Here is a 27329-nt window from a genome sequence, read left to right on the forward strand (position 1 = left end):
ATCCGCTGGAGAGCGGGGCATGTTAGCGACTTTTAGCACGATCAGAGCTTAGCCGGCTCTGTAGAGGCTTTACCTTGTGTTGTATATCTGGAGCAAGACAGTGCTGAGGCCCGAACGGCCATCTCCCGTGCCATGGCGCCGGGAATCCTATTTTACCTCTTGGTAAGTTTATTGGATATTGTTAATCAAAAAAAACGGAGTATTATTTTTTATAGTGAGTTTTTAACGGTTAAAATATTTATTAAAATATATTACGCTTAATACTGTTTTCATAAATTAGATATAAGTTTAGTATTATTTTATTGAAATATAACGTAAAAAAAAAAAGTACAATATACAAATATATGTATAAACGTATAATAAAAATATCCAGTGAATATTAAATTTAAATATCAGATAATATTGTCTGTTTGATATATTTATGTTCGAATTGAAACCGCGGTCATTTCTATGGCGACCTTGACCTTTTCGAGATACAAGCGATGTTTGAATCATACTTAGGGCGCTAAGTTAATTCATGCATGTAAGTTACAACTAAGTTACCTTATAAATACAATCATATTTAAAAAGCACTATGCATTAAAAACTCTTATTTATGAAATAATCATTCTGGCACGTTTTAATTGAAAAAGTTTACATCGAAATCCTTAAGGAAGTTATGATGGCTTTATGTAAAACGTAATAAACTTATAAACGAATTAAATTTACAATGTAATTTAAACAGAAAGGAAATGTTACAATTAGTTATGTACAATTTAATCATATTTGTATCGTAATTGTCCAAAACAAGTCAAAGGATTTTAAGACAATGTGCACGCAACATATTTGATATTAATAAAGAGTAGGTCGTAACAGAAAACATATGTATCTTTATAAGTATTCCTTTTAAAGCAAACTTTATCAATTTTATACTTTGTTTTTGAGAAATAAAAATTAGTTTTCATGAAATATCCGGTCCGTGCAGTCCGTAGTTTACAGACTGCCTCACTCACTTTATATCATGAAAATAATTTGTATTATCCCAAAGCTGTATTCTTCACCTGCAATAAATCAAACCGACCCACAAAACACTTTACATAGCTATTTCACATTAAAAAAAAAAAAAAAACAAAAGTAAATTCACTCGTGACTTCAAAAATGTATTTAGTGTGTCGTGCTTTTATAGATTTTTGCACATATACATAAAATGAGGTATTGTAATTTAAACCATTTCTAAAGCATTTATGTACAATTCTAGAATATATGAAACGCTTTAATATATAATTTTAATAAACAAAGATTTGTTCATTCAAGTAGGCCCAAAATAGTACTTTTGAATCGTCACATTCGTACAGTATTGGATTAAATGTAAATTCAAATTTGTTTGTAACAATAGTATTGTTAATTCAAATTTGAAATGAAAACTTGATCCTTCTTTTTTACGTAGTCTTTAATATCATGCAATAAATAGGAATCTGAAATAAATTCTTGAACAAGCACACACAAAACACTACAACACACTTATAAAAATCGCAACATAAATTTCACATATCTTTTGATTCTTAACTGTACCCTGTTATTGTTTCTAAGTTTATAAGTTATTTTATATGATAAAACTTTTATACAACGCTTTAATAAAAATATATTTGAATTTTAATACAACAAGGCTAGATGAAGAGTCGAATTTTATATACTTAATGTATGTAGACTGTAGAGTTGAAAAGTCAAAGTTGATTATACTTTGAAACACTAAAAAATATTTTAACGTAACAGGAATTGAATTAGATAAAACCACTGGGGTTTTTTATACTTATTTGTATTTTACTGACACACTATGAAATTAAAATGGTGGAAAAGTGTAACTACTTAGTTTCTTGCCGGTTCTCCTCGGTAGATACGACTATCTAGTAACTTTACATTTAATTCAACACCGTAACATGACGATTCAAAAGTGCTTTTATGAGTAGGTACTTGAATATTTAGATTTTTGCATGCTTATGATTATATCTCGCGCTTGCTGTAAAAAAAAAAAACATAATTTTAATTTGGATTTTTCGGAAGAATATAGTCTTTTAATAACATATCAATACATATTCACAAATTGATGAATTTTTGTGTTCCTAATAATACTATACTGATGTCTCAATTACGATACATGAAGACAAACATATATCGAATCATAAAAACAATACGACAACAAAAGATCCTTCTAACCATTAAATGATGACTAGATTTCCTTGGACTTGGGTTTAATTATAAATTCAAAGCATTACATTATGTCACATTAAAAAATAATATTTAAATTTATTTGATTGTTAAAAGGTCAAAAGTTCGTGGTATCAGATTTCTTGAAATAGTATTACAATAACAAGCTAAAAATCATTTCAATAATCTGGATTTAATAGACCGATTATTTTCTAAGAAAACGAATAAACAATATTGTTTTATTTTAATTAATTTCGAGTTGAATGACCTTATTCAGTAATATTTTTTTTCACCGTTATAATGTATAATATTACTTTCGATAAGAAACCCAAAAATGGTAAAATGGCAACCCACACGTTGTACATATATAACAAACCTTCCTACATGTATTATAGTGTAATGATGTTACTCGCGTATGTATTATGTATCTATGTTTTACAAAGCTATGTTTTATTAACTCTATAATCACAAAATATATTTGTATTTATGTAAATAATTATTTTTTATTATGAAAAATATTTAAATAAATTCATTTAAATCGCATTATGCTAAGAAACAAGAATATAGAATGTAAATATACATATATTTTTTAAATAATTCTATACTTAGTAAATATAACAAAAAAAAATTTTTATTACGTTTGTCTTTTACGTAGTTCAGCATTTGCGAGATAATACTCATTCCCAGGCTTCGAGTATGTATGTACTTTTATATATCTATACAGAGTCATTAAGTAATTTAGTTTTAAAGATTATATCAGGCTATGAGACATTAAAAATCAGCTCAATCTACAAAACCGAACCCGTTTTGTCTCAATCCTGTTAGTCGTTACTTAGCGGATGTAAGAGTACATAACTAATAGTATATATTATAAAGATACATAATATATAAACAAATTTGAACAAATTCTTACAATAATTGCTTTAATCGAAAATTTGTATTATTCACCGTTAATTCTGTATTTCTTAATATGTTTTTGAATTATTGTTATTAAAGAATAGCATTTAACGTGTATGTATATGGTTCAGATCAAATATCTTATTCTAACAGGCTTAACCGACTCGTAACACCTGAATAGCACGTCTTAATAGTGAAATTATTGAATGAATACTGCTAACGTAGTATCGCAACAAATTTCCTATCCAATTTCAATTCATATACAAATTATGAAATTACCAAATCGTTAAACAAAAACGAATCTACAGGTCTACAGATTATGACAATGATAAATTTTAATAAGTTGAAAATTCAATAGTGCATTGTGCAACATTAAATTTCTCTTATTATGCCTTTTATTAATATTGCAACCTGTTATGACCATCGGTGATGCAAGGATGACGAACATAACAGGACATTGACATCGTCTGGTGTCTTTCAATGGACTGATGTACGAGTCTTTGGACTGGCTCATTGTACTGTCAATCATTGCGTCAAAGAGCTTGATTCGGTGGGCGGAACAAAACTAAAATTTGGCATAACTGATCTTGACAATGGACTATCTTAATAAAACATCGTAATTAAGATTCCGTTATGGGTTTTACGTCTTTACGCAGCGAGATATTACCGATAACGAAGTTTAGAAGTAGTACAATATAAACAGTATGCGGTAGACACATATCCATGGGTAGACACGACTCAATATATATATGACAATTAAAATAATTTAACACAATATGTTTGTATGTAGTACCTATGTGTCTTAGTTATAATTATATTTTTTTAATTCGCATTCCGAGTTGTAAGTTGTATAAGCAAGACAGAAGTGCATGTCATTATACTTACGTTATTCGAGACTAGCGAACAGACCCGGTTTCGCGTGCAATTTATACTCGTGCACCTCGTATTGTGAAATTTCTTTTAGAATTGGATAATTAGTTCTGGAGATTACCCGATACATACAAACTAACTCGTTTTACTTTTTTAAAATATTTGTAGTTAATCGAATCCCAACAACTAATTACTAAGCCATCACAACTTGAGTGTCTAAATAAATGAAATAGAAATGAACTCCAATTTCCTCGCTAGAATACAAGAGATAAGGGTTCATAATTGGAAACTAGTCGTTTTCATTTTGATATCACGAAAGTTGACCGATTACCTAACCGAATTTCGTATGAATACCTCATAAAATATTTATCATTTTTTCCTACTTTGGTAAACTACAACGAATCTTGCAATCGATTCAATTAATATTCGGATCTTTTGAAATGTACACTCAGAACACGGACGAAACATACAAAAAAATGACATTAATTTAATCCGGTTAATATTAAATTATTTTACGAGACAGTCGAAATATTTAGCAAAATTTAAAGTGGGGAGAATGTATGAGTCACATCTATTTTTGTTAAGAAGTAAAAACATCTTATTACTAAAAACGAATTGATCCGGTTCAGCGTATAAAATGTGAATGAGACATGTGTTAACGGCTCACTTGTATGAGATTAGAATAGTTTAAAGGTTGAGGATAGGACCGGCTCACCTCTGACTGGGAACGCGGCTGTACGACTAATGACGTAATCTTTAAAGATGCGACTGATGCGGCCGATACGACCTTTTGAATAATTTAAATTTTAAGAAATTAATTTAAATTATATTTTTTTTTTCGTTATTTTTACCAAAACAAATACAAATTTCACATGGCAAATAATTTCGAGATATGTACATATTGAACTCGCTCTAGTAATTTGCATTAATAACTACCCCATTTAATATTCTTAAATAGATTTTTTTTATTTTGGATTTACAAAATATACTTTGATAAATCATGATTGCGGGATGAAAATATAATCAAGATCTTTTATAATTCTAATGTACTTACAATGGAAACTATTTAAATTTAAATTTAAATAAACTAATAATAGATTATTTAAATAACTTTTCAATATTTCATATGTAAATATTAGAGTGATATAAAGGTTGTAAATTTTATATAAAATTTTAAAGGCTGATAAGATATGGGTTTTATGTCAGTGATCATTAATAATGCTATATGTACCTGTGGGGTTACAGTAGTTTAAGTATTTTTTTATTATGAAATTTTTAATAAATCAGCTACTTAGAACTAGCCTGAAATGTATTTTTTCATAATTTTTTTTTTAAGTATTGTAGTTATTTATAGCCATCCTACTTTATGCACCTTTGTTTTCGAGTACTTGTGTTGTGACTGGAAAATACGTAACATAAAATCGTTAACCATTGTTAACAACACAATATTTTTTGCAGTAGAAAGCCTTTGAATTAAAATATTATTGTTTAATTATGAAAATAATATATATATATATATATATCGAACCTCTCACTTCACAAATGAACTCACAATACTATGCAATACCGAACGAGATTACAATTTTATAAATGAGCAATATTAGACCTAATCACGGAAGAGTGAAGCTCAATAACAACAAACTTCCTCGTCGTTATAAAACCTCCTTGTTATATATATTTTTTAAATCTAGTTATTCGTCATGATTCGATTCGAAAAAGATGTATAATTTTAACACTATCGTGATTCCAGCTTGGGCAATCTGTCTATTTCTCACGACATTCTTAACCCATTCAATGACATGATGAAATACCGATTGTACATCTAAAAAACAAGAAAATGTTAGACGTGATGAACCAAATTATAATTATGAATGTTAAAATTAAGTAACAAACGGCACTTAATTAAAATTTTAACAACGGTTTCCTTATATTACGTATATTTAACTGATACTATTATTAATATTATGTATTTGAATAATTACTTTAAAAAAAAATTTAGAATGAAACTAGTTTCCGAATGAACTTCTAGAATTAACTCAGCTTCACCTGCTTATGGTGGGGTCAAGGGGGGGAAGTCGTGTAATTTTCTGAACTTCTAAAAAAGTGTATACAAAATTTCACTATGATCGGTTCTGTAGTTAAGACGCGAATCAAATTAGTTAGGATAAGCCAAACATACATACAAATTGTATGTATTTCTGTATAAGTACAAACATAATTGCGTAATATATAGGACCTTTACTGCATCGAAACCACGAGCCAAGTGTTTTCTTAAATAGCCAAGTCAACCTCGACTCATTGATGTCTCAAGATTGCTGCTTATTTCATTACCAACTCACTGTAAATATAATAAGAATGCAGGAGATATTTGATATGCTAACAACATTGACTAAAGTTTGTTTACAATTACAACACTGACATTAAATGGCATTATCATAAACTAACTACAGGCCTCGAATTCGTGCGGGCATAAGTGTATCTAATAGGAGCACTAGGTGGCAAGGATTTCTTTAGAAAAACTTATACCCTTCCCAAAAATACTGTTCTGATAAAAATTGAATTGAATTTAAAATATACCGAGCCCTTCGTGCCCAACCCGTAAATTTATATACGAAAATAGCTTAAGCTCTTCATTAAGTCCTTTTTTTAACAAAAATATTAGTAATATAAACTAATATAAAACCAGTAGTTAGTTTTGTGCAAAGCAAGTTTCATTCGAACGCAGCCTACATGCTAATACATACGAGTAAAATTATAGGTTAACGAGTTAAGTTATGAAGTAAAAAATATTTAACCATTTAATTAGTTAATTAAGCCGGAGAAACGAACAAACAATGCGTAATATTGCTGATCGGGCTGCAGTTTAAAATTTATAATAAATAATTTTAAAAAGGTCTACGGTGAAACTTTTTTTTTTTCATTTTACCATGCTGCTCAAATGCTATTTCACCGCCGGGCACAAGGTGAGTTATAAATATAAATCTAAATTAAGCACATGTACGTGCTTACCTGAGTTCGAACCCACAATCTTCTTTATTAAATTAATTTAATTTATCTTTTAGAAAGTATTTAGCTGCCCCTAACACAATATCTTATATCAAGGTTATAATTTTAAAAGTTTCGTTGAAATCATGCATAAAACATAGTTCTACTTATTATCAACATAAAGGTTTAAATATGTTGTTATTTTAAACCATACATATTGTGTTATAAGAGAAAGGTCCCTTCAATATAATCGAAAATAAAATATTATTCGAAAATTGATTAACGATTTATCCGTGACAATTAATGATCTGTAAAGAATACAATAATTACAGAAGCGATGTTCACTTTCACAACTGCAGTTCCGAAGTTGAAAAAATTATAGACAGCCGGATGCAGGCGACCTTCACCGGTTTTAGCAGTCACTTAACGTCTAAATTACCGTCCAAACATAGGAGAGTGTATGACATAAGTAGCTGGCGTCACCTACCGCACCTTGACACAACAATAATAACTCATATTGATGTATTTCATTCTCCAAAGTTGCGGAATTTTTTGGCACTTTTTTTTTAATTATCACTCAAACTCCAGCTTAAAAGTAATCTTAAAAAATTGAAAGAAAGATCGGATCCCGTTCCCGGGGCCCGTTGTCATACTCTCTTATGATGCGTTTTATTGAATGACTGGGCAATTTCTGTGTTTGCTACTTTTGTTATTACTATAAAAAAAGTGAACTATTTTAAATATTACTTAAACTACGTTTTTAATAAGAACTCTCTGTACTTGATCATATACTAACAATAATCATTCTCCAATCAAAATAGCCGACTGTACTAGTATTTATTGAACGTCATCCACGCCTCCTCTCCGTTTGAGGAGAAGGTTTGGAGCATATTCCACCACATTGCTACAATGCGGGTTTGTGGAATACACATGTGGCAGAATTTCGTTACAATTAGACACATGCAGGTTTCCTCACTATGTTTGCCTTCACCGCTGAGCACGAGATGAATTATAAACACAAATTAAGCACATGAAAATTCAGTGGTGCCTGCCTGGGTTTGAACCCGAAATCATCGGTTAAGATGCACGCGTTCTAACCACTCTGCTCATACTTTATTGAACGATCAACTAATAATTCTTTCTTGCCATAATATAAAACTTTTTTTAACGCATGGCAACAAAATCATTCTTGTTTAAACAGGATTTTTTGAATAAAGATTGTGTCAAAATTATTTATACTTTTAGAACATTTAAATTTTTATTGTCTTTAAAATGCGTAGTCAAACATAACCTTTATTTAACAACAACGAATACAATAACGGATGACGAAAGACGATGATAATTAATGGAAGGTCTAATCGATAATATTTTAGGAACGAGCTTCGAACGCGTGTATGTTTATAAAGGCCTTGATGCCTACTACCGTTTAAAAACCACTGTTTATATTTTCCTTTACAAAAAAAGTAAGGAAGTCGTATTAAAATTTTATTTTTATTACAAAAAAAGTACTAAAGAATAATGAATCAATGAACTATTCACTAATGGTCTATCTTACATCTTACAATATAAAAAAAGGTAAATCACGTTCGCTCTTTATTAAAATTTAAAGCTTCATATAAACATCAGGGACAGGTTGCACATCTAGCGAGCAATAAGGTACTAAATAAAAGTTAAATGGCAATGAACACGGGTATTCAAGTCACATTAAATCTTTAATAGAATCGCATAGAGTACTTGTCAATAAAAACGTAAAAATAACGCGACATCACGCCGACTGTGTTTATTGCAGTAATATTGCATTATGATGTAACTATTCAACCGGATCTCGTACTACACATCTATGTTACTAGTAAACCGCTGTAAGTATAACTGTTCATATATTATGTTAATAAAACGGTCAATTTCTTTTTCGGATTTCGAAAACTTAGGACTATTTACATTTTGTATTGCAATCCAAAAGACTGCGAATTTAATCTTCAGAAAAAAATATTGTTCTGAGGCACATTGCATTTCCTTACTAATACAATTAAGGTAAAGTAACTTCTCGTAAATGACCTATTCTAAAGACTGGATTGTTCATTAGTCACTGTAGGAAATTAGGAAATAAAATTAATTATTAATGAAATCGTTACAGCCAAATATTTCTCGTATTTGATTAGACTGATGGCATATTTTTGTTATATAGTAAAAAAAAAATCGTAATTATAAATGAAATTACATTGAGGAGAATCTGAATACACTTGTATCATTATTTCATTGAACAAAATGAAATTTCCTTATTATCTTATTCTCCACCACACAACATGAGATACTATTAACACAAATTAAACACATGTAAATTCAGTGGTACTTCTCCGGATTTGAACGATCTTCAGATGGACGTGTTTAGAACTCAATTTAATTTAGCCAATTTAGTCGTAAGAAGGCGTACTGCAAATACAATATTTTTTACAATTATACTTATTATTATACTTATTTCTTGGAATCGGAAATATATATATTTTTTAAATACTCTAGATACTTGGTAACGTTAAAAACAAGTATTATAATTTTAATCTACATCAAACATATCTAGCATTCTTAATATCACAAACAATGTAAAGAAAATATCTACAAAGCGCATCATTACCATTACCCATTCAAATGTAGCAATCACGAGAACTTCTTAGTAAACACGAAACAAGAATCTTTGTCACTGGCGATTGCCTAAGTGCGATATCATTCTGTGCCAAGTCCACGATAAGTCATTTAAAAACAGTTTCTTGGCGTTACTGTGTCATATATATTTTGGCAAACTTCAAGGTTTGGACACGAGTGCTTTTTTCAAATGCTTACACGTCCGGTTTGAGGATCAAAACTATTTTTCTTGATCCTTGTCTCGTACGTGATCCTGAAACTTAAGACGGTATGTTGATTGTTGTAAATAGTGAGGTTACGGTCACGAACACCATGGACATTGCTAAAATATAAACCGCGCGTGGGCAGAATTTAAAACCTATCCTCTACACGACGATGATACTTCGTTCGTGATTGACCTGACCGAAATTCCCTTTAGTAATCCGTTCCAACAAATTTATAAAATAAATTGGGTCTTGATACCCGTTATTTTCTTTTAATATTTTTAAAACGATATACGTAATATAATTATTTTTATAAGAACTGTTTATTACGGTACATTTGTTACTATTATAGAAATCATAAACCTATTAATAATGGTCATTGAAACTATTTTATATAATAAATATACAACTATAGAAACTATTTTTCGACTATTATTAGTATTACTACACTACTATTACTACTATTCTTGTAAAGAAAGAAAAACTATGAATGTAAATGAATTCAGAGTTGTTTTAGTTTTTTTAAAGGTAATTTCTTTGAAAAACTCAGTTTAGCATCACGGACGTGTAGATTAAATAAAATCTCATATGCAAATGTGTATCAGAAACCTAGTAACTTTTGCACTGCTTACATAAACTTGGGTTATTTCTAAATATTTTATGTCTACATGCCTAATATGTTGATATAATATAACTTAATTATGCCGTCTCAGAAAGATATTTTTAAAATATCAAATAAAATAACTTCAGACATAGTTATTTTTTATCGATAAATACGCTTATATCAATGATAATAAATGAGAATTAAATATTCAAAATAATGATGATTCAATTCTTATTGATGTTCTTTCAAAGTTAAATTAATAAATCAAAAGGTGCAACTCCAAGAAACTTTTTGAAAGTATAACTATGTTAACAAAGTTCCTACCGCCTACATATAAATAAGTAATTACGAAATTTAAGAAATATGGAACGAGGAAACTTAGCCACGAAATGAACACAAGACGATTTTATTTAATTTTTAAGTCCTAAAAACGACAATATTATGCTGCTCATTGAGACCAGCCTTTGCCTTTGCGTTTCACTTTAACATTTTTTAAAAAAATGTCGATGCAACCACATGCAATTTGAATGATTAAAATATTTTTTACCTCAATATTATTTTTATACACTTAACTGTATTAATAAATTAATATTATTAATAAAAATATTGTTTATTTATCTTTTTTTTTAAATTGTATATAAACAAAGTATTAATGTCAAAATATGGTTAGAATTATGATAACTCTAACGAAAATTATTAAATGAACACATATTTGATTTAGCGTCATACAGCAACAAGCTCACATTTGATATTTACTGGCTGACTGTACGAACTCCTTGACAGTTTTGCAATTGATTGCTATTAGATAAACAAAGGTTAGGCTTCAAAATGGCAAATGAGCACTTGTATTTTTATTCAAATTGTAGAATATATTGTTTTTGAATACAAATAAACTATTAATTTCTCATAATCAATAAAAAATCCAATATCTAGTTTGTTTTTATATTATATTAAAATTGCTTAATAAAATCTAGAAAGGTTTTTATGAACATGGAATTTTACGTCAATACTAGTTAATGTCGGAATACACATAGAAGTTTAGTGTACGAAGATATGTTGTCCGTCATTTGCCATACAATGAAACCGCTAGCAATTAATCTAATGACTACTTTGTTTAATTTGAAACGAATGTAATGAGAATAAAGATTATCACGTACAATTTTAGTTGGCATACATTAATATCAGGGTCAGATTAAAAGGCTTATAATTTTTAAACTCGACGAGGCTATTTTATTGAAACATTATCAAATAAATTGGCAAATTTACAATGAGAAATTTGTAATGTTTTAAAAAATTTCATTGTAGATAAGACATGTAAAATTTTTTCCCTTTGTGATCGAATGTTTTTTGAATGTTTTTTTTTCTTATCTATAAAAAATATATCATATTGTAGCAGCCCGGAGGCTAGAGTCCCTGTCGCTCTCCCCTAAATCCGCTCCTGAACATACACAATATAATAAATACGACCTACTGATATTCTTACGAAGCTTAAAATGATAAATACTAATAAGACAAAACTTTACGAACATTTCAATTGACATAGATATGAAACATACGCAATAATTTTTAAGCTTGTAGTACTACAAACTTGTCACCGTGTATAAATAGCAGAACATAGGAACAAACACGCACAACTAGCGTTAATATGCAATTTGTATGTAAGAAATAGTGTCAAAGTAATATATTTAACTACAGAAGACACACTTTTACTGCATCTCTATCAATGAATATGTTTCTAACCTATTATGAAAAATATTTATATGACTAATTTTCGTGATTTTATGCTTCATAAATATTATATAATACATGATCGATGTAAAGGAGTAACCAATGACATGCTTGTCGTGTGAGGAATATTTATACCCAATCGACGGTAACTTTACATTGATTGAAATTATCTTGTGAAATGACGATTCAAATGTACTAATAAAAGCCTACTTGAATAAATAATTATTAAGATTTAAATACATTACAAAATAAATACTTTGAACGTTTTCAAATATAATACAGAATTAATTTACATTATATGATCACCACCGCCACTATTCGCACACTTACTATGGAATTTAACTCCACGGGAACAAATCAAAAAACGTTTCTCGTATATTAACATACTATATATAACCTAAACTTTTATTAAGCTATTTGTATTCAACAATTGATTCCATTTAATAATCATATATGTATGCGAACCATTATGCTCAAACTCAGCATTGTCTCGTGAGATAAGTTCGTCGTTACATAGAAATCAGAATCGTAATATTTATACCCATTGATGCTTATTCTCTAGTTATTCAATGTTTCTTAATTCATTTCGTCATAATCTTTGACTTTCAAAATAATATAATGTTTAATGACGTAAAATAAACCTTTATTTCGACATATTTGGTAAATGTCTATTCAATATTTAGGCAACGCACTTACATTACTGCTGTACTCACACTGTATAATAATTATAACAAAAGGTATATACATCTATGTATAAACACATTGTCTGTCTGTCCTGACAATAGTATATAATGATTTTAAAGTTAAATTTCGACTCGACTTTGTTGAGTTATATTTCTGGTTGGAAATCATTGTTTTTTGTTTTAAATATTATGTTTATATAAAGCTAAATTTAAAATGAACCCATGGTTTAAGGTGTCAATGTAAAATTCCATACAAAAGGATCAGTAATTAAAGATTACTTCCACATTAATTTATTCTATTCATTCTACCACGCTGCTAAAATATGGGTTGGATTCTCTAATCACATTTAATACTATATCACATTTTTCAGGCTTCACTGGTCATCACGAAGGCCAGCGAAGATGCAGCCGCAACAAGAGCATTAATTCAAGCAGACGCTCAAGAAGCACGAGAGTACGGCAATTATGGAGATAACCAGAAAGAAATCGTAGTTGACATCGAAGATGAAGAGAAAAAACAATATTATGAAACCAACTATGATACCAGTTAGTATTATTTTATTTTCACACTTTTCAAATTATTAAAAAAATACACTAGTCAGCCATTTTGCTTTTGAAAAACCACAGGGGCTAATGTTATTTCAATTAACTACAAACATACAGTTAAGGTAATTTTTCGCAACTGACTTAATCTATGAAGAGACAATTTTTTTTCTAAATATAATTTTACTGATACAGAATCGCTTATGATTTTATTAACTTCTATACGATTAATTACAGATGCTTATGGATTTGGTTACGACGTGGGTCCAAACGGTCAGTTTCACCACGAGAATCGAGGACCAGACGGTGTCACATACGGTTGTTACGGATATGTCGACCCCGACGGATACCTACGAGCCACTCACTACGTCGCTGACAGCCACGGCTATCGAGTTGTCGAACCCGAAAAACCAGTCGAAGTTTACCCAGATGCAAATCACGAATACGACGAAAAGTAAGAAATGAAGCTTAATGTTTTAGTATTTTTATGATAAAAATTAATATTGTCGTTATTAAAAATATATACGTTTTTGTTTGTCACATATAGTAATTAAAATATATAAATAGCCCACTTAAAAAATAATTAATTATTTTTACAATTAAACCATTAACGACGTTACTTAAAAACATTGCTTAGCTAAACGTGGTCTATATTGAAACAGAGATCTTTAACTCTCTTTGTGTCATCATTTATTTGATATTTGTTAGACGAAGACAGCATTGTGTAGCATTGTATTTGTTTACCGTTAACGACATTTTAGTTAAAGCTGTCAAGACATACTTGATTAAAAATTAATTATATAAACTATATATCAAATATTCAAACTCATATATATAACAAGTAGATACCACATAAAAATAATTCAAACACGTTTGTCAATTTGTTTTTTTTTCTCAATTTCCAGTTCTATGGAACCAAGCAAGATACCTGGGCAGATAGTACCATGGAATAAGTTATATCTACCTAGTGGATGTGGCAGAACACCTGGCGGTATTCCTCCAAAGCCTCTTCCGAAACCGAAACCAAAACCGAAACCACCTAGTCCAGCCCCAGATAGCGCTAGCCAAACCAGTAACCCGAAACCTGATGTAGTTTACCCCGGTTCGTTTTTTTTTTTTTACAACCACAGCTAATGTATTTTTGTTCTTGATTTATTAGATAGTTATAAAGATTTATCAATAGATAATAATCAAATAGTCGCAAAATATTTAGATAAGTACACACCGTATAAATCTTATTTTAATTTACTTAATCAGGTCAAGGTGGCTATTACCCTGGTACTGCTGGTACACCAGGAAGTCCTGGTAGTCCCGGAAGTCAAGGTACACCAGGCAGCCCAGGCGGACCTGGAGGCCCAGGCGGTCAAGGCGGATACTATCCAGGCTCTGGTACGTGTAATAAAAATAAACATAATTTGTATTAACATTACTTACGCCTAGCATTAGGCTAGATGTTTTAAATATGTATAATAATATAATCAGTATACATGAAATGTTGAAAGAAACAAACAATTTGAGAATTAAACGTCTATATTTATCGCCTCCTGATTATTTTTATTCATATTTAATTGTGTAAATAATAAATTAGACAAAAAAAAGAGGATCGATTGTCGATCCAATAATAAATAGCTTAGAAATTATTCGGTTATGTCTTAAATGTTATTATTATTGCCAATCTTACATCACTTTATGACATTTTACGACCGAGATATACTTTATCTTTCTTTTTGGACACTATAGAAAAACTTAATTATACACATAAAATATTGAATTGAATGCATTTTGCAGAAAATTTATAGCAAGGTATTATGTTTTTGCTATAAATAAATAGTGAAATTTTAATTATAGGTAATGGAGCTTACGGTCCAAATGGTCCCAATGGACCGAACGGTCCTAATGGACCATATGGACCTAATGGACCTAACGGACCCAATGGTCCTTATGGACCCAACGGACCCAATGGTCCTTATGGACCCAATGGACCTAATGGACCTAACGGACCGAATGGTCCTTATGGACCCAACGGACCCAATGGTCCTTATGGACCCAATGGACCTAATGGACCCAATGGTCCTTATGGACCCAACGGACCCAATGGTCCTAATGGACCAAGTGGACCAGGTAAGATTATTTAATATATTTTTTTAACAATTATGACGCATTAATTTTATTTTTTTAATCTTGAGAATTGTGTTTTATCGCGTAGACAATTTTATAAATCTATCATGACAATTATAACAGGCGTATTTATATCTAATATAAATTTCTGGTTTGTGATTCTAATTTCATATCTTAATTTTTAAAATAAGATTATTTAACGCAATTAATATTATTCTGTAAAAAGAAATCTTTTAGGGGCATTGTTTTTTTATTAAAATGTTGATACAGGAAATGGCGGTTATTACCCTGGTACACCCGGCACATCAGGCAGTCCCGGTTCTCCGGGTGGCCCAGGAGGTCCTGGTGGTCCCGGTGGACCTGGTGGTCCCGGCTCTCATGGCTCTGGTGGTGGATACTACCCTGGTTCAGGTACGTTATTTTTTTTCAAAAGTAAATTATGTAATTACTACTAAATACTTTTATTTCAATAACAAATTATGTTTCCAAAAGGAAGTAATTTAAACATTTACAAATCGGGATACTTTTTGCATTGAAATTAACTATTAAAGCTTTATTAAAAATGAGTTTTTAAACAGCTGGACCTGGAGGGCCCACTGGACCTAACGGTCCCAACGGACCCACTGGACCTAGCGGACCTGGTGGACAAGGTACAGACACTTTTTTACAAATTACTTCTCTGGCTTTTAATATTTAAGCTTAAACACTATAGATATATTCTTTATCCATAATCAACACCAGTCAGAATAAAACACCAGTTTATTTTGATTACTTAGAATGAGGCTAAGCTTTGCTTATTTTACAAGTAAATAACTTGTAAAATATTATTTCTTGCTATTAGTTTTTTGAGATTCAATTCCAGTCGGTTAGTTATTAGATATGTACTAATTGATATTTATAAAATTATAAAAATGTGATTCTAACTGACATGATCTATTGAATGGTGTTAATTTATGTATCCTATTTAAATTTAACTTTTGTTCTCATATGTATAAAATAATGAGTTTGTATATAAATGTGGACTAAACTAAAAAAGTAAAATAATATATTAAAAATCGGTTTAAAATAAATTGAATTTTACATTATTTGAAAATGAGTTAGTAGTTGTTATATTTAAAACAATATATTATTTAAACATAATTTAAATATGATATATATGTATATTCTTTCTGTTCCTTCTTTCTGTTCCTACTCATACTTCCGGTTTTGTCTCTAATTCCTACTCCGTTCAAGCTGTCCGAATATGGCACAAAGTACCCGAACATATTAGAAAAGTTACTAAATTTACTTTTAAGACTCGTCTACGTAAGCACATGTTGTCAGAAAGCCCCTAGTTAACGACTTCTATTATACACTATTATAATTTATTATTTAAATCTTTTGACTATAGATAAAATAGATCAATATTTATTTCGTAGATACTATTTGTGTATGTATGTATTTTTTTATATTTGTTATGTTTTGTCAATTATTAAAAACCACCTTCATGTATTTCTGTTTGACCTAAAGGTTGACTGGCAGAGAATGCCTTCAGGCATTAAAATCGCCTTTTGTTCCATTTACTTTGTGGTGGACAATAAAGTATTTAAATAAAATAAATAAATAAAAATGTATCTATACCTGTGGTGATATATTTACACTTTCATAAGATGTGCTCTAAAAGTGCGAATCAAAAAATGGTAGATTAACGATAAATTAACAAAATAGAGGTTAACTGCTTGTAAAGCTATTTATACATCGTATTTAAATTTTATTGGTCTGTTATAGGACAAGGTGGCTACTACCCTGGCACACCTGGTACTCCAGGTAGTCCTGGATCTCCAGGTGGCCCAGGAGGACCTGGTGGTCCCGGAGGTCCCGCCGGCCCCGGAGGACCTGGCTCTCACGGCTCTGGAAGCGGATACTACCCTGGCCAAAGTACATATCATATTATATATATATATATATATATATATATATATATATATTTTTAAATAAAAGAGATTAGCTGACTACAATTATTATAATTTACCCTATGACTTTGATTGGTTCTAATAAACAACATTTAAACAGCTGGACCTGGAGGACCTACTGGACCTAACGGACCCAGCGGCCCCAATGGACCTAATGGATCAGGTAAATAGTTTAGATTACTTAATGTGTATTCTTGTATAGACCAAATTTAAAAATTACCTCATTTGGTATACTTACTATAATATATAGAATATTTCAATTTTATATTGTTTTTATAGGGCAAGGTGGCTATTATCCTGGCTCACCTGGTACGCCAGGCAGCCCTGGATCTCCAGGTGGCCCAGGAGGGCCTGGTGGTCCCGGTGGACCAGGAGGCCCCGGTTCTCATGGTCCTGGTGGCGGATATTACCCTGGTCCAGGTACACAAAACTTAAAAAAAAATAGTTGTTGTACGTTATACGTTATAACTATCTTTTAGAAATTAAAATAATCGGTAAATTCTAATTCAAATAGCTGGACCTGGTGCACCTAATGGACCTAGCGGACCCAACGGACCGAGTGGACCTGGCGGACAAGGTACACACGCTTCACCTAACATGACATATTAATACATGCTAATTTATGTACCCTATTTAATTTTCACTTCTTTTTCAAATACACATAATAATATGTAAAAAAATGTTTTTGAATCCAATTAGTATCTGTTAAATTTCAAACAGTACATTATTTAAACGTAATTTAACTCAAAAACACATAATCTTCACGACAGATTAATAAAATAGAGGTATCTGCTTCTAAAGTTATTATAGTATACAAATATAGAATATTTCGATTTGGTTGGTTTATTATAGGGCAAGGCGGCTACTACCCTGGCACACCTGGCACGCCAGGCAGCCCTGGATCTCCAGGTGGCCCAGGAGGACCTGGTGGGCCCGGTGGACCTGGAGGCCCTGGTTCACATGGCCCCGGTGGCGGATACCAACCTGGTCCAGGTATATAAAATCTAAAGCGAGAAAAAGAATTTTGTTTTGCGATATACTTATCTTTTAGGAATTAATTCAACCAATAAATTATAATTCAACAGCTGGACCTGGTGGACCTAATGGACCGAACGGCCCCAACGGACCAAGTGGACCTGGTGGATCAGGTAAAACACCATTAAAAACAGAAAAATAATACCTATTTTCAGGAAATTGCCTTTTCCCCTCAAATAGGATGTAAATATTATGTTCGTTTTTTGGAGAAACCACTTACATAAATATATTGAATTGTTCAGGTACGACCTATAATTTCGATTTAATTTTATTACTATAGGACAAGGTGGTTACTACCCTGGTACAGCTGGCACGCCAGGCAGTCCTGGGTCTCCAGGTGGACCAGGCGGACCTGGTGGTCCCGGTGGACCTGGTGGCCCAGGTGCTCATGGTCCTGGTGGCAGTTACTATCCTGGCCAAGGTTTATACTTTTTTGGTATATTAAAATACATATACACGAGAATAAGTCAAGAAATTATGTACTTCAATTAGAAATAATTAAATAAAACTTTATTTATGACACACACTACTATCAGATAGATAAACAAAGAAAATTGAAAATTTACTTAATATAATTGCATTATTATTTCATTTAGTCTTTGTTTAGTTTAAATTTTATCTGTTACATATATTTCCATTATAAATACTAAGACAGCATAATTCTTATTGTTATTACGATGTAGATATCCCTTTTAATTGAAGGAGCGCATCAAATATAAATTTATATTTAATTTCAGTTATTGGTAATTATATAGTTTTTTCCAATCTTAAACATAATAAATAAAATAAACATATGAAATACTAATTATTACTATTATCAATGCCATCGCGATCCCCATGATATACATATATACAAAAATCGTTAATTATTAATTAGTTGTAATAAATATTTATTTGTATATAAATTTTGAAATGTTAATATACAAATAACCTTTTTAGGAGCTGGACCTGGAGGACCCAATGGACCAAACGGCCCCAGTGGACCAAATGGTCCATCTGGACCCGGTGGACCTAGCGGATCAGCTGGTTCAGGTTATTATTTATCTTTTATTTTTCATAATATTCATATATTATCCAACATGGACTATTCTGCTAGAATATCAAAACGCTTACCTTGATAAAGCGTGTTTTGATTGGGGTATGTTTGTTAAAGGACAAGGCGGCTACTACCCTGGTACACCTGGCAAACCAGGCAGTCCTGGATCTCCAGGTGGGCCAGGAGGCCCTGGAGGCCCCGGCGGCCCCGGCGGCCCAGTTGGACCTGGAGCTCATGGTCCTGGTGGCGGAAATTACCCAGGTATATATATATTTTTTGTAAGTGATGACCACCGCCTCGTAGACATTGGCGCTATAAGAAATATTAACCATTCTTTACATCGCCATTTCGCCATCAACCTTGGGAACTAAGGTATTATGTCCCTTGTGGCTGTAATTACACTGGTTCATTCATAACAACACCAAGTAATGCTGTTTGGTGATAGATCTGATGAGTGGTTGGTATTTAGCTTAACTTAGCTTAGGGGATGTTCACTGCATGACTTTAATCGATTCGTGACGATAATATTCCGTATAGTAATCTTATATAATATATATAAATATAAAAAAATGTCAATAAATTTAGTTCTTCTGGATACATTTTCTCTATAGCGTTATTAATGAAGGATATTTTTTTAAGATAATATATATATATATATATATATATTTTAACATAGAAACATTAAAATATATAAATATTATACATACATACTTTACGGCGTTGTAAAAGTCCACCTGGGTAGACATCAAATCATACACTGGCGCCGACGTTATCACATTAAATGAATAGAAAACTAATTAAATTATTGAAAAAAATAATTCACAAAGAAATTAAAGAAAAAAGTAAATCATGCATATTTATTATATATGTTACTGTAAACGCTTGAACTAAGGTAAATCTTAAGATTTTCCAGTAAAACCTAAGATTTGAATTAATTTCATTGGATTTGAATTAAGAATGACGGCTCAAGTCTAAACTTGAGCCGTCCTTACTTTAGGTTAAACATTTTTAGAATAATTCGGAATGGCAACTATTCACCATTTTGTAACTTATGTTGATAGCTTCTCGAAAATCGGAAATATAGTTAGAAGTTATCTAACAATATTTCCGATAATGTTATAGGATTTTATAAATTAATGAAATGACAAAAAACAAACTTAACTTATATTAATCATTGAATTTGATTGTTGTTTTTTGTGTTTGGTCTTAAAGAGCCGCTATCATTTAATGCATTGACGTCAAACGCGCATTGTATATTTTACTGTCAAACGTCAATAGTTTTGTTGTGTTCCGATTCGAAGGATGTGCAGATAAAAGGGATATAAAATTTTAGTTTCCAAGGTTGAAAGCGATGTAAGGAATTGTTAATAAAGGAAGTGACCATTTATAAGACACAGTGACCCATTTGTCAGTCTGTCTACCTATATTAAGAACATCAAAATTATCTGTTTAATAAGAATAGTCTTACGTTTAAAAAATAAATTGGTATTATTCATTAAAGTGTCACATTATTTTGAAATATAATTAACAATAGTAATATATAACATTGGTATATATTTTATAGGACAACCTGGACAAGAACAACCTACTGAACCAGGATATCCAGGGCAGTCCGGACAAACAGGACAACCTGGCAAACCCGGTGACCTGGGCTACCCCGGCGAATCAGGACATCCTACACAACCAGGGCAGCCAGGATACCCAGGAAAGCCAGGCCAACCAGGTACACCAGGCCAACCAGGCCAACCAGGAACACCGGGCCAACCAGGCCAACCAGGCAAACCCGGCCAGCCAGGCTACCCAGGAGGACCAGGACAACCTACACAGCCCGGAAACCCAGGACAACCAGGACAGCCAGGATACCCAGGACAGCCAGGTCAACCAGGTACACCAGGCCAACCAGGCCAACCAGGAACACCGGGTCAACCAGGCAAACCCGGACAACCAGGCTACCCAGGAGGACCAGGACAACCTACACAGCCTGAATACCCAGGACAACCAGGACAGCCGGGATACCCAGGACAGCCAGGTCAACCAGGTACACCAGGCCAACCAGGCACACCAGGTCAACCAGGAACACCGGGCCAACCAGGCACACCAGGTCAACCAGGAACACCAGGCCAACCAGGCCAACCAGGCAAACCCGGCCAGCCAGGCTACCCAGGAGGACCAGGACAACCTACACAGCCTGGATACCCAGGACAACCAGGACAGCCGGGATACCCAGGACAGCCAGGTCAACCAGGTACACCAGGCCAACCAGGCACACCGGGCCAACCAGACCAACCAGGCAAACCCGGCCAGCCAGGCTACCCAGGAGGACCAGGACAACCTACACAGCCCGGATATCCAGGACAACCAGGACAGCCAGGATACCCAGGACAGCCTGGTCAACCAGGTACACCAGGTACACCAGGCCAACCAGGAACACCAGGCCAACCAGGCCAACCAGGCAAACCCGGCCAGCCAGGCTACCCAGGAGGACCAGGACAACCTACACAGCCCGGATACCCAGGACAACCAGGACAGCCAGGATACCCAGGACAGCCAGGTCAACCAGGTACACCAGGACAACCAGGAACACCGGGCCAACCAGGCCAACCAGGCAAACCCGGCCAGCCAGGCTACCCAGGAGGACCAGGACAACCTACACAGCCCGGATATCCAGGACAACCAGGACAGCCAGGAACACCAGGCCAACCAGGCCAACCAGGCAAACCCGGCCAGCCAGGCTACCCAGGAGGACCAGGACAACCTACACAGCCCGGATACCCAGGACAACCAGGACAGCCAGGATACCCAGGACAGCCAGGTCAACCAGGTACACCAGGCCAACCAGGAACACCGGGCCAACCAGGCCAACCAGGCAAACCCGGCCAGCCAGGCTACCCAGGAGGACCAGGACAACCTACACAGCCCGGATATCCAGGACAACCAGGACAGCCAGGATACCCAGGACAGCCTGGTCAACCAGGTACACCAGGTACACCAGGCCAACCAGGCCAACCAGGAACACCGGGCCAACCAGGCCAACCAGGCAAACCCGGCCAGCCAGGCTACCCAGGAGGACCAGGACAACCTACACAGCCCGGATACCCAGGACAACCAGGACAGCCAGGATACCCAGGACAGCCAGGTCAACCAGGTACACCAGGCCAACCAGGAACACCGGGCCAACCAGGCCAACCAGGCAAACCCGGCCAGCCAGGCTACCCAGGAGGACCAGGACAACCTACACAGCCCGGATATCCAGGACAACCAGGACAGCCAGGATACCCAGGACAGCCTGGTCAACCAGGTACACCAGGTACACCAGGCCAACCAGGCCAACCAGGAACACCAGGCCAACCAGGCCAACCAGGCAAACCCGGCCAGCCAGGCTACCCAGGAGGACCAGGACAACCTACACAGCCCGGATATCCAGGACAACCAGGACAGCCAGGATACCCAGGACAGCCAGGTCAACCAGGTACACCAGGCCAACCAGGAACACCGGGCCAACCAGGCCAACCAGGCAAACCCGGCCAGCCAGGCTACCCAGGAGGACCAGGACAACCTACACAGCCCGGATATCCAGGACAACCAGGACAGCCAGGATACCCAGGACAGCCTGGTCAACCAGGTACACCAGGTACACCAGGCCAACCAGGCCAACCAGGAACACCGGGTCAACCAGGCTACCCAGGAGGACCAGGACAACCTACACAGCCTGAATACCCAGGACAACCAGGACAGCCAGGATACCCAGGACAGCCAGGACAACCAGGACAGCCGGGCCAACCAGGCACACCAGGTCAACCAGGAACACCAGGCCAACCAGGCCAACCAGGCAAACCCGGCCAGCCAGGCTACCCAGGAGGACCAGGACAACCTACACAGCCTGGATACCCAGGACAACCAGGACAGCCGGGATACCCAGGACAGCCAGGTCAACCAGGTACACCAGGCCAACCAGGCACACCGGGCCAACCAGGCCAACCAGGCAAACCCGGCCAGCCAGGCTACCCAGGAGGACCAGGACAACCTACACAGCCTGGATACCCAGGACAACCAGGACAGCCAGGATACCCAGGACAGCCAGGACAACCAGGACAGCCGGGATACCCAGGACAGCCAGGTCAACCAGGCACACCGGGCCAACCAGGCCAACCAGGACATCCTACACAGCCTGGATACCCAGGCCAACCAGGCACACCAGGTCAACCAGGAACACCGGGCCAACCAGGCACACCAGGTCAACCAGGAACACCGGGCCAACCAGGCCAACCAGGCAAACCCGGCCAGCCAGGCTACCCAGGAGGACCAGGACAACCTACACAGCCCGGATATCCAGGACAACCAGGACATCCAGGATACCCAGGACAGCCTGGTCAACCAGGTACACCAGGTACACCAGGCCAACCAGGAACACCAGGCCAACCAGGCCAACCAGGAACACCGGGCCAACCAGGCAAACCAGGCCAGCCAGGCTACCCAGGAGGACCAGGACAACCTACACAGCCTGGATACCCAGGACAACCAGGACAGCCAGGATACCCAGGACAGCCTGGTCAACCAGGTACACCAGGTACACCAGGCCAACCAGGAACACCAGGCCAACCAGGCCAACCAGGAACACCGGGCCAACCAGGCAAACCCGGCCAGCCAGGCTACCCAGGAGGACCAGGACAACCTACACAGCCTGGATACCCAGGACAACCAGGACAGCCAGGATACCCAGGACAGCCAGGTCAACCAGGTACACCAGGCCAACCAGGCCAACCAGGCAAACCCGGCCAGCCAGGCTACCCAGGAGGACCAGGACAACCTACACAGCCTGGATACCCAGGACAACCAGGACAGCCAGGATACCCAGGACAGCCTGGTCAACCAGGTACACCAGGCCAACCAGGCACACCAGGTCAACCAGGAACACCAGGCCAACCAGGAACACCGGGCCAACCAGGCGAACCCGGACAACCAGGCTACCCAGGAGGACCAGGACAACCTACACAGCCTGGATACCCAGGACAACCAGGACAGCCGGGATACCCAGGACAGCCAGGTCAACCAGGTACACCAGGCCAACCAGGCCAACCAGGCAAACCCGGCCAGCCAGGCTACCCAGGAGGACCAGGACAACCTACACAGCCTGGATACCCAGGACAACCAGGACAGCCAGGATACCCAGGACAGCCAGGTCAACCAGGTACACCAGGCCAACCAGGCACACCAGGTCAACCAGGAACACCGGGACAACCAGGCCAACCAGGTACACCAGGACAACCTACACAGCCTGGATACCCAGGACAACCAGGACAGCCGGGATACCCAGGACAGCCAGGTCAACCAGGTACACCAGGCCAACCAGGCCAACCAGGCAAACCCGGCCAGCCAGGCTACCCAGGAGGACCAGGACAACCTACACAGCCTGGATACCCAGGACAACCAGGTCAACCAGGTACACCAGGCCAACCAGGCACACCAGGTCAACCAGGAACACCGGGACAACCAGGCCAACCAGGCAAACCCGGCCAGCCAGGCTACCCAGGAGGACCAGGACAACCTACACAGCCTGGATACCCAGGACAACCAGGACAGCCAGGATACCCAGGACAGCCAGGATACCCAGGACAGCCAGGCCAACCAGGTACACCAGGTCAACCAGGTACACCAGGCCAACCAGGACAGCCAGGATACCCAGGACAGCCAGGTCAACCAGGTACACCAGGCCAACCAGGAACACCGGGCCAACCAGGCGAACCCGGACAACCAGGCTACCCAGGAGGACCAGGCCAACCTACACAGCCTGGATACCCAGGACAACCAGGACAGCCGGGATACCCAGGACAGCCAGGTCAACCAGGTACACCAGGCCAACCAGGAACACCGGGCCAACCAGGCCAACCAGGCAAACCCGGCCAGCCAGGCTACCCAGGAGGACCAGGACAACCTACACAGCCTGGATACCCAGGACAACCAGGACAGCCAGGTCAACCAGGTACACCAGGCCAACCAGGCACACCGGGCCAACCAGGCCAACCAGGCAAACCCGGCCAGCCAGGCTACCCAGGAGGACCAGGACAACCTACACAGCCCGGATATCCAGGACAACCAGGACAGCACGGTCAACCCGGTTCACAAGGACAACCAGAATACCCAGGACAACAAGGACAACTTACTGATCAAAAACCCGGTGTAAATGGTGTGTATATTCTTTTTGATAATTATCGTTAATCAAACCACCATCACTAAAAGTTTTATATAGCTTGTATGGCCTGTTAGCAAAGACAAGTAGGATGTAACAATTTTCACTTAATCGCAGACCACTGAACGAGAGCTAAATTCTTCTCTAATTTTCGCAACCAGTAGTGTCGCTCCACTTTCGGCTGCTGCGATTCTATGAAATTTTAACTCATAAGGGCGGTAAATTGGAGATAATCTATAAGGAAATTTGCTATTTGTAAAATTAGAAATAGGAAAATTGATACTTAGGTCTCTTTTTTTAAATAGATAGTAACCGTAAAATGTTTGCTCAAACAAAGAGTAGAAAAGAGGCAGACTGAGTGACTTAATACGACATGTATGAAAATTAAATGCAGTCATATGGTGTCTTATACATGTTGCCGTTGGAAAACTCAATCGAGCACTACGCTAGTAGTAGTCTAGTCTAGAAAAGTCATATTTTCGTCGTCGTCTTTTCTTTATTATTTTTAATATAACCGATTTTTTATCATTGTTGCAGGAGATAATACTATGGGACAACCTTCTGGAACTGGAGTACAACCTCCCGTCTATCCTCCATCAAGTCAAATGCCACCGTTCCCGATATACGTCATACCTTACCCCTTGCCGATTGTGCCAAGCCCTGGATCATGCCCTTGTTACCTTTTAAACCCGGGCAATAATGATTCAAATACTGTGTCACAGTCTCAAAATAATCAGAATAGCAACCAAGCTTACACTCCTTATGGAATAATAGGTTTTATTCCAGTTGTTTTTGTACCTAATTGCCCAGGAAATAACACTGAAATGCAAACGGCGCAACAGAACTTCCCCAATGCAGTATCAGTTCCATACAACTGTGCTCAATGCCAAGCAAGCAGAGATGTTTATCGATACTTTGGAAGACTAAATGGTGGGCGTAGTGTAGATCTTAATGATTTGAAGGAAATTAAATCATTGACAGAACTTGAAAATCTATTGAAAAATGAAATCAAACCACCGCGAAGAAGCCTTAAGAGGATAGCCGTTCATGCCAGAGTGCTCGATGAAGTAACAAATGACAAGAAAGTGAAAAAACAGGTGAAAAATCACACATAAATGCTTAGATTTATGGCTAGTAAAATTTTAAATAAGGTTAAGAGTTATTTTGAGGTCGACCGACAATATCTTGGACGATTTCAAAATATTTTACAAATTTAATATTTATTTTCTGATAACTTCAGAAAAGAAAGATGATTTTAAATTCAAAATATCATCATTAAATATGACCAGTATGTAATATTTACAAATGTAATTTGTACTTGACTTGAATAAATTTCTTTTTATATTTTAATACTTAGTTTTTTACAATTTGTGGCATAAACAAGGTCAATTGTTTAGATTTAAGAGTAAATAAATAAATATATCTATAATTTATTCATCGTCTTATTATTTCCCGTCTTTCTCTATTTGTTGAACAATGCAAAGCAACAACAGTCACATGATTAAAATTAAGGATAATCCAAAATGTGTAATTATGACTCGATAATGTTATAATACGACATTTGACATTACCAGATAGGTATTATAAATTAGGAGTGAAACGAAATTAACATCTAACGTTAGTTTAATATACAAATTTTTTTCTTCGTTGACTTTAATATAAAATTA

The 27329-nt window shown here is 36.2% G+C and overlaps 1 protein-coding gene across 50 annotated transcripts; it reads left to right on the forward strand.

Moving 5' to 3' along the window:
• On the forward strand, window positions 1-26964 carry LOC125064164 (collagen alpha-1(III) chain-like). 50 transcript variants are annotated; one of them, XM_047671046.1, is made up of 37 exons: window positions 1-162; window positions 13163-13337; window positions 13572-13788; window positions 14240-14436; window positions 14592-14724; window positions 15247-15313; window positions 15422-15455; window positions 15723-15863; window positions 16031-16102; window positions 17220-17369; window positions 17505-17567; window positions 17684-17824; window positions 17919-17981; window positions 18257-18397; window positions 18490-18552; window positions 18720-18860; window positions 19379-19471; window positions 19593-19736; window positions 21040-21207; window positions 21244-21468; window positions 21505-21675; window positions 21793-21882; window positions 21919-22134; window positions 22207-22431; window positions 22468-22782; window positions 22819-23043; window positions 23152-23223; window positions 23269-23430; window positions 23656-23799; window positions 23944-24348; window positions 24394-24420; window positions 24538-24555; window positions 24664-24726; window positions 24817-25212; window positions 25321-25374; window positions 25465-25659; window positions 26200-26964. In XM_047671046.1, the coding sequence occupies exons 1-37, from the start codon at window positions 133-135 to the stop codon at window positions 26775-26777; spliced, it is 5814 nt and encodes a 1937-aa protein (XP_047527002.1). In that variant the 5' UTR covers window positions 1-132; the 3' UTR covers window positions 26778-26964. The 50 variants fall into 50 exon arrangements, with proteins under 50 accessions (XP_047527002.1, XP_047527014.1, XP_047527017.1 ...); XM_047671058.1 differs by lacking the exon at window positions 24394-24420 and having other exon boundaries at window positions 23944-24204; window positions 24313-24339; window positions 24529-24555; XM_047671061.1 differs by lacking the exon at window positions 24538-24555 and having other exon boundaries at window positions 23944-24195; window positions 24304-24348; window positions 24394-24411; window positions 24673-24726.
• The last annotated feature ends 365 nt before the right edge of the window (window positions 26965-27329 follow it).

This window comes from Vanessa atalanta, chromosome 5 (genome assembly GCF_905147765.1).
Source record: "Vanessa atalanta chromosome 5, ilVanAtal1.2, whole genome shotgun sequence".
Classification (NCBI taxonomy): Eukaryota; Metazoa; Arthropoda; class Insecta; order Lepidoptera; family Nymphalidae; genus Vanessa; species Vanessa atalanta.